The 12,813-nt window shown below is 39.0% G+C and overlaps 2 protein-coding genes across 8 annotated transcripts in view; one reads left to right on the top strand and one right to left on the bottom strand.

Moving 5' to 3' along the window:
• Positions 1-7,454, top strand: part of GLRA2 (glycine receptor alpha 2) — a 230,659-nt gene extending 223,205 nt beyond the window's left edge. For all 7 annotated transcript variants that reach the window (XM_045383250.2, XM_074029168.1, XM_074029169.1 and 4 more), the window contains one exon: positions 5,903-7,454. In XM_045383250.2, the coding sequence (XP_045239185.1) occupies positions 5,903-6,181 (279 nt within the window). In that variant the 3' untranslated portion in view covers positions 6,182-7,454. The remainder of the gene's footprint in view (positions 1-5,902) is intronic.
• FANCB (FA complementation group B) overlaps positions 1-12,813 on the bottom strand; it is a 164,545-nt gene that overhangs the window by 14,429 nt on the left and 137,303 nt on the right. The window lies entirely within an intron of this gene.

The following is a 12,813-nucleotide window of genomic DNA, read 5'->3' on the forward strand; positions in this document are numbered from 1 at the left end:
CGGGCTCTTTTTTGGTTCCATGTGAACTTTAAAGTAGTTTTTTTCCAACAAATGGGATGTAATTAAACTAAAGAGCTTCTGCACAGCAAAAGAAACTACCATCAGAGTGAACAGGCAACCTACAGAATGGGAGAAAATTTTTGCAATCTACTTATCTGACAAAGGGCTAATAGCCAGAACCTACAAAGAACTCAAACAAATTTACAAGAAAAAAACAACCCCATCAAAAAGTGGGCAAAGGATATAAACAGACACTTCTCAAAAGAAGACATTTATGCAGCCAGCAGACACATGAAAAAAATGCTTGTCATCACTAGCCATCAGAGAAATGCAAATCAAAACCACAATGAGATACCATCTCATACCAGTTAGAATAGCAATCATTAAAAAGTCAGGAAACAACAGGTGCTGGAGAGGATGTGGAGAAATAGGAACACTTACACTGTTGGTGGGACTGTAAACTAGTTCAACCATTGTGGAAAACAGTGTGGCGATTCCTCAAGGATCTAGAACTAGATGTACCATTTGACCCAACCATCCCATTACTGGGTATATACCCAAAGGATTATAAATCATGCTGCTATAAAGACACATGCACACATATGTTTATTGCAGCACTATTCACAATAGCAAAGACTTGGAACCAACCCAAATGTCCATCAAAGATAGACTGGATTAAGAAAATGTAGCACATATACACCATGGAATACTATGCAGCCATAAAAAAGGACGAGTTTGTGTCCTTTGTAGGGACATAGATGCAGCTGGAAACCATCATTCTCAGCAAACTATTGCAAGAACAGAAAAACAAACATCACATGTTCTCACTCATAGGTGGGAATTGAACAATGAGATCACTTGGACACAGAAGGGGAACATCACACACTGGGGCCTGTTGTGGGGTGGGGGAAGGGGGGAGGGATAGCATTAGGAGATATGATGAGTTGATGGGTGCAGCACACCAACATGGCACATGTATACATATGTAACAAACCCGCACGTTGTGCACATGTACCCTAGAACATAAAGTATAACTAAAAAAAAAAAAAAAAAAAGAAAGAAAGAAAACCCACTGTGTTCGGACACATACGTTTTCCTAAGACAGACTGGAGAGTCCATTATGTCCTTGCATTGAGTAAGACTCACTACAACCTTCAGTTCCAACTAAGAAATTTCCTATTCCAACAGAAAGGAGGACCAGTCCAATCAAAAAATCTGGGTGAGAAATGCGATGGAAAGATAGTCCCCATGCCAATTTTTAGGAGTCCTTTTACTTCCTCCTATCTCAAGAATAAAAGAAAAATTACAAATATAGACTCTGTTAAAATCTTTTCATTTGTAAGTGCCATGTTCTTTAATTATATTGAAATCATTTGCTTATGACAAACAATTCACTACAATGCAATTCCGATGAGCTTTAGGTTCAATTTCACATCTAGACAAGAATTATTCTAAACACAGGAATGAGCAAATTTTACAATAAGTAAAACTGATGCATAAAATAAATAAAATTAGATAAATTTCAAGCAAATTGCATAGTGCCATGGCAGTGCTTTATACAGCAGACAGGATTAAGGAGATCTTATCAAAGTGGGATATAACAATTGCATATATTGAAACCTTGACTGGATGATTCATTTTCTGTGAGAATTTAATCAGTGAATAACAAAAGAGGGTCAGCTAGAAGTGTTTATTGCTCAGTTACTAAAGATGGAAGATGATGGATAATTAACTAATTGAGTTCCTGGATAATCAGAAGAAATGGAGAATATATGCCTAAAATTAATTCTTTCCTTACTGGAAGGACCTAACTGACTCTACCTGTAAATATGCTCAACTCAGTTGTGGCTACAGATTGTTCTTTATTTTAGTTTCAGTTTATCCATGACTCAAGCTGATTTCATATAGGAATCTTGTCATATTACCATAACATTTTATTCTGAACCTGCTAGAAAGGCAGTTAGTCATTTATTATAACACAAAACAATTCAAATTGGTTGCAGTTATGTTTTCAGAATCAAAACCATCTCCTTTGATGTGAATACCGTAAAGTTCTATATTTAAAAGGCATTGAATGCATCATAATGGTAAATAAGAAGACCCTTAAACTAGCATTCATACCTCCTACATATAAAAACTTAAATGGATAATTTTTACCCACAACAGGTTTATTTTTGTGGAAGAGAATTTTAAAGAATTGATTAAATTAACTATAACTATGCTCAGAAGCATAATTTGAAATAGTGTTGAATAAATGAGGAAAGTATTTTCAAGCATAGGGAAAACTCTCTTAAAATTCCCTTTTGTTCATTATTCAGCAAACGCTTATTAAGCCCCCACAGTTTGCATGACGCTGTACAATATAATGAGATTCTAACCTGGCATCTAGCTCAGTTAGTTGAATGAGTTAATCTTTTCAGCTGTCCATTCACAGTATGTGATGAAAGACTACAGAAATTAAATGAATGAGTCAGTCTGAAAAGACATGTGGACATGTATATTTAAGTTTCCTTTTGTTTTGTGTGCTAAAAACAGTTTACTACCTACATACCCTTTCTATTTCTTTAGGGGCTTCAGAATTTAAAAGAACATTATCCTACTGAGGCAGTGAACTATATGCTTCATTATGAGTTTCTAAAGGTTTATAGAGGTGAGAACTGTAATTTGAAGATTCTGCAGATATGCAAAGGAAAAAACAACATAGTAAATTTGAGCAGATAAGGAGAAAGGTATTTTGAGGGGTTGTTTCTATTTGAATAGTAATTTTAGACTTAAAAATACAGAATAGGTCATACATTTTAGACATGGACATCAGAACTCATCTAGACCAGTGGTTTCCAACATTTTACATTAGAGTCATTGGATCTTTAAAAAAATAGATCCTAAGTTCTCATCCCCAGAGACTGGTTTAGAAGGGGCTGGGAGGGGAGGCAGGCATACATGTATTTGTAAAAGTTCCCCAGCAGCCAAAGCTGAAACCCACAGATCCCAGCTCAGCCTTGACATTTTTGGCATGAGGTCCCTGAGGCTTTGAAAGAATAAGTAGCTTGCCTAAGGTCAACACAGCTTATAAGCCTTGGAGCAGGCACAGAACAGAAATATCCAAATTCCCAGAGCAGATCTCTCTTTACTAAACCAACTGGCATCATTTCTACTTCACACTGGTTGAGATCTAATTACCAATTAGTAGTAGCTGGGAAGTCCAAGACTGCCTATAACAAGTCCCCTCCTCCTAATGACTTGTATGTGCTTCCTTTTCTTGCTAAGCACTAAGTAAGTCTTCAGATAGTTATGAGGACACTGATGACACTGTAATAATTAATCTGGTTATTCCACATTTTGAAAGGCTTCACTTATTTAAAACTTTTGCATCCATAAAATGTATCATTCATATTTTAAGGCAAAGAAAACAGATTTAATATTTGAATCTGAGTCCCACTTAAGTCTTCATTATCGAGTTTATATAGCTGAGCACATGGAAGTACTCCGATGTTAGGCTGGATTTTGTTTGCTGACTTCCTTATATGATAATACCTTTAGTTTGGCCCCTTCTGCCAGATTCTGAAAGCTCCATGCAGATAGAGCCCTTGTCCAACTTCATCAATTCTCTCCCAGCACCTAGTACAATGCCTGTCACAGAGGCAACACTCAACAATTAATGGTTGAATTAAAAATCCTTTATTATATTTTTGTTAAGAAATGAGACAGAGTGCCTTTAGCCAACTTGCGTAGGACAATCCCATATAAATAAAAGTATGGAAAGATGGCTTTATAAAGTAGTAGTTTTACAGTTACTTTTTAAAGAGCTTTGGACAGATTTTTGTGATACAATGGTCGGATTAAAGGTTACAACGAGGCCAAGGCAGGAAAATCACATGAGCCCAGGAGTTTGAGACCAGCCTTAGCAACATAGTGGGACCCCATCTCTACAAGAAGTTAAACAAAAAATTAGCTGGGCATGGTGGCTCACACTTGTAGTCCCAGCTACTCAGGGGTCTGAGCAGGGAGGATCACTTGAACCTGGGACATCGAGACTGCAGTGAGCCATGATCATGCCAGTTCACCCCAGCCTGAGCAATAGAGTGAGACTCTGTCTCAAAAAATAATAATGATAAAGGTTATAATTAATGTTTTTTATTGGAAGCACTAGGTGCATTCATTAATAAATTCTACTAATGTATCAAGCAAATGAGGTTTCTGTTTTTTAGCCTGATTTTCCAAGAGATCAAATTTACATGGTGAAGGATGACACAGAATATTTGGCAATTATTCACAATTGCTATCTCTCCAGCTCAAATTCCAAGTCATTGCCAGGTTGCAATGGAATGTTCAGCCATGTTTAGGGCTGGCTTCACCAGAGATACTGTATCACAATGGGCAATGTCGATAAATCAAAAGCCTCAAGGACTCTGTTGAACTCTCTTCTTCATTTTCAGGCTGCGTGTATCTCCCACAAAGGGAGGTGGCACCTGGGTACTATACTAATCTAGCTAAATGAGCCACATAGAAGCAAATCTGTTCTGCCTTCCAGGTTCTGCAGCTGCCCATCTGAGCATGTATACTATAATCTCTTCTACCTATTCTGAAGTCCTTGCACCACTCTTTAAACTGTTACATGCTCTTTCAGTCCCCATTTTGCACATAATGAAGTGTAATTAACTGAAATAGCTCTTCTCACCTTCCTTATCTCTCCAGGGATCTGCTGTTGAACTTACAAAACTCATTTAAGTACACAAGGTACAAATTGTCCTTGTTGTGCCATCTGAGTTACGCTTAGGCTGTCATTCACATCAGAAGTCCTTCATTTAGTATACCTTTTATATGTGGCTGAAGACACTACTGACATGCAGTGAGCATTAATGAAATAAAATTAATACCAAGTTTCCTTGTCTTTTGGGAAACATAACCGTTATTATTTTCTGGCAAGATAAAGAGTTCAGTGCCTCTGGTGACTCAGAGGAGTTGCATATTATTGTGGAAGGCAGTAATCTAGTTACAGAAGAAGATAATTCAATTGATGGCTGTTTACAGCTAAGTCATTTCAATCCCACCTTTTCAACCCCACCATTTGACCCCCTCCTTTGACCCAAACATAAACCCAGATCCCATACATTTTTCTCTAAGGCTATTTGTCCTTTATACCAAGGAATAAATATAATTTTTCAGGCTTTTATCTAATTTATGTAGAAATAATCAATACAAATATCACTGACATCAGCTAAAATGACACATTTAAATATGGTAGAAATGGTTCACCAGCCAAATAATCAATGTTAAAAATCAACACTGGAAAAATTATATTATTAATGAATATTTAATCTCTGCTATATAAAAGAGATGAACTAGAGGGCTGGAGGGGGAACAGGTATATATTTAAGGGGCTCATCTTAGATGTAACATCAACATTAAACCTAATGTTAATGGAGGAAGTGCGCTGTGAATGAACAACAATACTGTAAGTTCCTTAGGGCCAGGGACACAGCACAGGCTCAGTAAATGTTTTCTGAATGAATGAATGAATGAATGAGTGGTCCTCTTGATAGATTTACAGTGCAACATTGGGATTTGGAGAACTGCTTTAAAATCTCTATTCGCATCTAGGGATTAATAAACTAGATTTTGGAAAAGTCTAGAATATAATGTAGGTGTTTCTGTTTATTAATTAATTAAAATGACCACAAAGTCATTATTCTTACCCTTAATTTCTCGGTCTGAAAAGTTAATGAACTGTATCTGTTCCATGAATAATTGAGTTGAACTTGAAAGAGAACTCCCTATTCCAAAAGCCTCCCACACCACCAGTTAACTGTGATTTATCCTTTTACTTCTAAAGAATTTTAAGCATCTTCCATCTAACTTGACTGACAACCAATCTGTGCTTCCTCTGTCTTTATTCTGTCAGGAAGAAGACGTTACTCGTGAAAGTCGTTTTAATTTTAGTGGTTATGGAATGGGTCACTGCCTCCAAGTGAAAGATGGAACAGCTGTCAAGGCCACACCTGCCAACCCGCTCCCACAACCCCCAAAAGATGCAGATGCCATCAAGAAGAAGTTTGTGGACCGGGCAAAAAGGATTGACACGATATCTCGAGCTGCCTTCCCATTGGCCTTCCTCATTTTCAACATCTTTTACTGGATCACATACAAAATCATTCGGCATGAAGATGTCCACAAGAAATAGATGTGCCCTACAGACCCTGGGACCTTATTGCCTCAGTGTTGTGCTTGTAAATACACAGTGAAATTGTCTTTATAACACTTTGACAGAGGAGAAGATTGAGGGAGGGGGGAGGGAGGGTCATGGGGATGGGTTTCCTGGCACCTACAAGAAAAAAAGACAAGTAATATGGGTGATGAAGAAAACTGTACAAAATTGAGGGGTTGCAGAATCACGGGAACATAATTCCCTTCCATAGTCTTTAGCATTGTTCTTTCAGTCAGACATGATATGTGCATCAATAAGACACGATATGCGGGGTCAAGTTCTCAAGGGCTGTTTGCCTTTTGGTCCTTTTAGTTTGGTTTGGCTTTGACTAATTCTGGTACTGAAAAGTTAGTTATACACACACACACACGCACACACACACAAACACACACTTCAAAAATGCTTAACCGTCTGACCATAGTGACTAGCCTATAGTGAGTCGAGGACCAAACTTTTTCAGGAAAATGCTGCCTCGTTTTTAAAACAAGCCGCCTAAGCTATGTTCTTTACAACGTCTGTAATTAGTGTTTCACTTGAGAAGTCCTTTTGTGGGTCGTAAATTATTTCTACTTATCCAGTAAATAACAATGACAAAATAAACACCAATGACAGAAAAATTTCTACTTTACTGTCCCTATAGGTGTGCATTTTAAATATTTTTCTTTCCAAGTTAAAATTTTGAAAGTTCAATTGTGTATTGTGTAATTAATTTGATAGTGTACCCTCTTAATAAATGCCCACTTTATTTTATATCCAAGTTAGTGCACTATATATATATTTTTGCTTTGGCTATATTTACATGTGACTTTAATTGCCCAACTGTGACTAGCCATTGCAGCTACTCAGCTACTGTATTTATGGAGATGGTGTGTCCTGAACAGTGTAGCTCAGGTCAGCTTGAACTTTCCATTTCTGCTCTCATTGTAGGTGTAACTACTAGTCCTAATGTCAACTGATCCATGATTTCTACTGTCAATATAAGTGAACATTGTTTTAAATATCCTTAACTAACTTAAAGAATTTTAAAATTGTACTGTGATTTTCATAACCCGTTGCCTTTTTGGTACCAGAGCTACGTGGTTTGAATTCTGGCTACATGTTTTAAGTAAGAAAAAAAAAAGACGTATTTTTGCTTACTCAGATAAAACCTGTAAAAATATAAGGAAATAATTAAATTTTACATGTGCTGTACAAGGGGTTATTTTAAAAAGCATTTGTTCAATTTCAATAAAGCTAAGTGTGCCACAAACTTCTCTAGAGGCTTTCATTTTCATTTTGAATTAAAATGTAGATATTTAAGTTTTTATTTGAAAATTTTTATTATTATACTTTAAGTTCTGGGATACATGTGCAGAACGTGGTTTGTTACATAGGTATACACGTGCCATGGTGGTTTTCTGCACCCATCAACACATCAACGACACTAGGTATTTCTCCTAATGCTATCCCTCCCCTAGCCCCAAACCCCCTGACAGGTCCTGGTGTGTAATGTTCCCTGCCCTGTGTCCATGTGTTCTCATTGTTCAACTCCCACTTGTAAGTGAGAACATGTGGTGTTTGGTTTTCTGTTCCTGTGTTAGTTTGCTGAGAATGATGGTTTCCAGCTTCATCCATGTCCCTGCAAAGGACATGAACTCATCCTTTTTTATGGCTGCATAGTACTCCATGGTGTATATGTGCCACATTTTCTTTATCCAGTCTATCATTGATGGGCATTTGGGTTAGTTCCAAGTCTTGGCTATTGTAAATAGTGCTACAATAAACATATGTGTGCATGTATCTTTAGAGCAGAATTATTTATAATCCTCTGGGTATATACCCAGTAATGGGATTGCTCGGTCAAATGGTATTTCTGGTTCTAGATCCTTGAGGAATCACCACACTGTCTTCCACAATGGTTGAAATAATTTACACTCCCACCAACAGTGTAAAAGTGTTCCTATTTCTCCACATCCTCTCAAGCATCTGTTGTTTCCTGACTTTTTAATGATTGCCATTCTAACTGGTATGAGATGGTATCTCATTGTGATTTTGATCTGCATTTCTCTAATGACCAGTGATGAGGAGCTTTTTTCATGTTTGTTGGCTGCATAAATGTCTTCTTTTGAGAAGTGTCTGTTCATATCCTTTGCCCACTTTTTGATGGGGTTGTTTGATTTTTTCTTGTAAATTAGTTTAAGTTCTTTGTAGATTCTGGATATTAGCCCTTTGTCAGATGGATAGATTGCAAAAATGTTCTCCCATTCTGTAGGTTGCCTGTTAACTCTGGTGATATTTTCTTTTGCTGTGCAGGAGCTCTTTAGTTTAGTTAGATCCCATTTGTCAATTTTGGCTTTTGTTGCCATTGCTGTTGGTGTTTTAGTCATGAAGTCTTTGCCTATGCCTATGTCCTGAATGGTATTGCCTAGGTTTTCTTCTAGGGTTTTTATGGTTTTAGGTCTAACATTTAAGTCTTTAATCTATCTTGAATTAATTTTTGTATAAGGTATAAGGAAGGGATCCAGATTCAGCTTTCTACATGTGGCTAGCTAGTTTTCCCAACACCATTTATTAAATGGGGAATCCTTTCCCCATTTCTTGTTTTTGTCAGGTTTGTCAAAGGTCAGCTGGTTGTAGATGCGTAGTGTTATTTCTGAGGGCTCTGTTCTGTTCCATTGGTCTATATCTCTGTTTTGGTACCAGTAGTTGTTATGGTTACTGTAGCCTTGTAGTATAGTTTGAAGTCAGGTAGTGTGATGCCTCCAGCTTTGTTCTTTTTGCTTAGGATTGTCTTGGCTATATGGGCTCTTTTTTGGTTCCATATGAAATTTAAAGTAGGTTTTTCTAATTCTGTGAAGAAAGTCAATGGTAGCTTGATGGGGATAGCATTGAATCTATGAATTACTTTGGGCAGTATGGCCATTTTCATGATATTGATTCTTTCCATCCATGAGCATGGAATGTTTTTCCATTTGTGTCCTCTCTAATTTCCTTGAGCAGTGGTTTGTAGTTCTCCTTGAAGAGGTCCTTCACATCCCTTGTAAGTTGTATTCCTAGGTATTTTATTCTTTTTGTAGCAATTGTCAATGGGAGTTAATTCATCATTTCACTCTCTGTTTGTCTATTATTGATGTATAGGAATGCTTGTGATTTTTGCACATTGATTTTTTATCCTGAGATTTTGCTGAAGTTGCTTATCAGCTTAAGGAGATTTTGGGCTGAGATGATGGGGTTTTCTAAATATACAATCATGTCATCTGCAAACAGAAACAATCTGACTTCCTCTCTTCCTGTTTGAATACCCGTTATTTTTTTCTCTTGCCTGATTGCCCTGGCCGGAACTTCCAATACTGTGTTGAAAAGGATCCATGGTTTCATTTTTAAATTAAACATTTTAACATGTTTATTTTGAGAAATGAGTATAAAGCATTTTAATATTCTTTTATGTAAATCTACTGTATTTCAATAAAAATGTTTAAAATGAATACCAGAAGGCAATAATTTGCCTGAAGACCTGTCTCATGAAAAAGAGAAACTGAACTTTTAAACAAACAATTTTACTTTTAGAGCATGTGCCCTGTTAAAGTAAATGGAGACCAGGCCTGAAGAATCCTTGGGAAGACAAAGCCAGTTAGACCTCATAAATGATCTTAACCTTGCTTGATTTGTGAACATAAGCAAAAGTTAACTTGGACTATTTCTTGTAAATGCCTATATTACAGAAAAAAAAAATGAAACTTAAGGGTAACCATTCGGAAGCCACCAATTAACTTATATTACTTTACAATTTGGTATGTTTTTGCAGTGACTGCTACTGGTTTTTCCTTTCCATATTTAGTGCTTCCTTCAGGAGCTCTTGTAAGGCAGGCCTGGTAGTGACAAAATCTCTCAGCATTTGCTTGTCTGTAAAGGATTTTATTTTTCCTTCACTTATGAAGCTTAGTTTGGCTGGATACGAAATTCTGGGTTGAAAATTCTTTTCTTTAAGCATGTTGAATATTGGCCCCCACTCTCTTCTGGTTTGTAGGGTTTCTTTGGAGAGATCCGCTGTTAGTCTGATGGGCTTCCCTTTGTGGGTGACCCAACCTTTCTCTCTGGCTGCCCTTAACATTTTTTCCTTCATTTCAACCTTGGTGAATCTGATGATTATGTGTCTTGGGGTTGCTCTTCTCGAGGAGTATCTTTGTGGTGTTCTCTGTATTTCCTGAATTTGAATGTTAGCCTGCCTTGCTAGATTGGAGAAGTTCTCCTGGATGATATCCTGAAGAGTGTTTTCCAACTTGGTTCCATTCTCCCCATCAATTTCAGGTACACCAATCAAACGTAGGTTTGGTCTTTTCACATAGTCCCATATTTCTTGGAGGCTTTGTTCAGTTTTTTTTTTTTTTTCATTCTTTTTTCTCTAATCTTTTTGTCACCCTTTATTTCATTAAGTTGATCTTCAATCTCTGATATCCTTTCTTCTACTTGATTGCTTTGGCTATTGATGCTTGTGTATACTTCACGAAGTTCTCATGCTGTGTTTTTCAGCTCCATCAGGTCATTTATATTCTTCTCTAAACTGGTTATTCTAGTTAGCAATTCCTCTAACCTTTTTTCAAGGCTCTTAGCTTCCTTGCATTGGGTTAGAGCATGCTCCTTTAGATCGGGGGAATTTGTTATTACCCGCCTTCCGAAGGCTACTTCTGTCAATTTGTCAAACTCATTCTTCATCCAGTTTTGTTCCCTTGCTGGCAAGGAGTTGTGATCCTTTGGAGGAGAAGAGGGGTTCTGTTTTTCAGAATTTTCAGCTTTTTTGCACTATTTTTTCTTCATCTTATTGGATTTATCTACCTTTGGTCTTTGATGTTGGTGACCTTCGGATGGGGTTTCTATCTGGACATCCTTTTTGTTGATGTTGATGCTATTCCTTTCTGTTTGTTAGTTGTCCTTCTAACAGTCAGGCCTCTCTGCTGCAGGTCTGCTGGAGTTTCCTGGAGGTCCATTCCAGACCCTGTTTGCCTGGGTATCACCAGCAGAGGCTGCAGAACAGCAAAGATTGCTGCCTGTTCCTTCCTCTGGAAGCTTCATCCCAGAGGGGCACCTGCCAGATGCCAGCTGGAGCTCTCCAGCATGAGGTGTCTGTCGACCCCTGCTGGGAGGTGTCTCCCAGTCAGGAGACACCAAGGTCAGGGACCCACTTGAGAAGGCAGTCTGTCCCTTAGCAGAGCTCGAGCACTGTGCTGGGAGATCCACTGCTCTCTTCAGAGCCAGCAGGCAGGAACATTTAATTCTGCTGAAGCTGCGCCCACAACCATCCCTTCCCCCAGGTGCTGTGTTCCAGGGGGATGGGAGTTTTATCTATAAGCCCCTGACTGGGGCTGCTGCCTTTCTTTTAGAGATCCGCTGCCCAAAGAGGAGGAATCTAGAGAGGCAGTCTGGCTACAGCGGCTTTGCTGAGGTGTGGTGGGCTCTACCCAGTTCAAACTTCCCTGTGGCTTTGTTTACACTGTGAGGGGAAAATTGCCTACTCAAGCCTCAGGAATGGTGGACACCCCTCCCCACACCAAGCTCGTGTGTCCCAGGTCAACTTCAGACTGCTGTGCTGGCATTGAGAATTTCAAGCCAGTGGATATTAGCTTGCCAGGTTCCATGGGGGTGGGATCTGCTGAGCTAGACCACTTGACTCCCTGGCTTCAGCCTCCTTTCCAGTGGAGTGAACTATTCTGTCTTACTGGCATTCCAGACACCACTGGAGTATGAAAAAAAAACTCCTATAGCTAGCTTGGTGTCTGCCCAAACGGCTGCCCAGTTTAGTGCTTGAAACCCAGGGCCCTGGTGGTGCAGGCACCTGAGGGAATCTCCTGGTCTGTGGGTTGTGAAGACCGTGGGAAAAGCATAGTATCTGGGCTGGAATGTACCATTCCTCACGGAACAGTCCCTCACGGCTGCCATTGGCTAGGGGAGGGAGTTTCCCGACCCGTTGTGCTTCCCGGGTGAGGCAACACCCCACCCTGCTTCGGCTCACCCTCCATGGGCTGCACCCACTGTCTAACCAGTCCCAATGAGATGAGCCGGGTACCTCAGTTGGAAATGCAGAAATCACCCACCTTCTGTGTTAGTCTCGCTGGGAGCTGCAGACTGGAGCTGTTCCTATTTGGCCATCTTCCAAAAGGTAGATTATTTAAATCACAATGATAACTTGGATTTTTGCATCTGGTCTTCCTCGTAAGTTTGAAGCACTTATACAACTATTATATTATTGATGCGTTAGTATCTCCATGAAGAAAGAAAAAATATGTTCTTCTCATTGCAGAAACAGAGAAATGGAAGTATTAGTAGCATTGTGAGGCCAGGCGTGGTGGCTTATGCCTGTAATCCCAGCACTTTGGGAAGTTGAGGCAGGCAGATCACAAGGTCATGAGATCACGACCAACCTGGCCAACATGGTGAAATCCCGTCTCTACTAAAAATACAAAAAAATTAGCTGGGCATGGTGGCACGCTCCCGTAGTCCCAACTACTTGGAAGGCTGAGGCAAGAGAATTGCTTGAACCCGGGAGGTGGAGGTGGCAGTGAGCTGAGATCGCACCACTGCATTCCAGCCTGGCGACAGAGCAAGACTCTATCAAAAAATAACATAACATAACA

The sequence above is a fragment of the Macaca fascicularis genome, chromosome X (genome assembly GCF_037993035.2).
Source record: "Macaca fascicularis isolate 582-1 chromosome X, T2T-MFA8v1.1".
In the NCBI taxonomy this organism is placed as follows: domain Eukaryota; kingdom Metazoa; phylum Chordata; class Mammalia; order Primates; family Cercopithecidae; genus Macaca; species Macaca fascicularis.